At 43.4% G+C, this 693-nt stretch overlaps 1 protein-coding gene across 1 annotated transcript in view; it reads left to right on the top strand.

Annotated features, from left to right (window-relative positions):
- Positions 1-47: 47 nt before the first annotated feature.
- The window catches only part of CSUI_010437 (uncharacterized protein), a gene marked incomplete at its 3' end in the record, with an annotated part of 1330 nt that continues 684 nt past the window's right edge, over positions 48-693 (top strand). The window contains exon 1 of the mRNA XM_068070541.1: positions 48-359. Coding sequence (XP_067917484.1) covers positions 78-359 — 282 coding nt within the window. The remainder of the gene's footprint in view (positions 360-693) is intronic.

Consider the following 693-nt stretch of genomic DNA (forward strand, 5'->3'; position numbering starts at 1 on the left):
TGAATGAAGACGCATGCATGAATATGTAGGTTCAGGTAGATGTATGAATATGGATGTGTATGTGAAAATAGCTGTGTATGTATGTCTGTATGTTGAATTTAGATAGGCGTCTCTCGCGTGATCTGGAGGCGTCGACGTGTCGGTTACGATGGATAGTGCAAGAAGTGGAAATTTTCTTCCGGGGCGACCAACAGACAGGCCAGGGTGTTTTGATCTTTCCCGATCGCATTCAAGTGTCTGGACGACTTGCTAAACACGAAGAGCCTCTCCATAGAGCTGCTGAAGTCGACTCGAATACACTTCTTATCATTGAAGGAACTCTATGGCTAAAAGGCTATCCCCGACTGCATGCAAAAATGGTAAGCAACGATCAAACCCTCTCCCCTCATACACACATATTTATGTAGCAAGTGGATGTATATACGTGTCTATGAATCTGTGTGACTCTCTATAGCTATGTATATGGATGAATAGGTGTCCCTCGTCTGTCTGGAGAATGAAACAGAAGGGGTGGAGAAGGATCTGAATGAAAATACCTATATATATATATATATACATAGGTATCTATATATCCTATGTGCAGCATCCCTTACTGCCTCGTGGGGGGATCTACGCAACTAGAATACGAGTGATCGAATAGTACTCTTCGCTCACTCGCATCATGCGTCTCAGGCGCTCTAGATAGATAGATAG

Source organism: Cystoisospora suis, assembly GCF_002600585.1.
Source record: "Cystoisospora suis strain Wien I chromosome Unknown contig_7410, whole genome shotgun sequence".
NCBI classification, from domain to species: Eukaryota; Apicomplexa; class Conoidasida; order Eucoccidiorida; family Sarcocystidae; genus Cystoisospora; species Cystoisospora suis.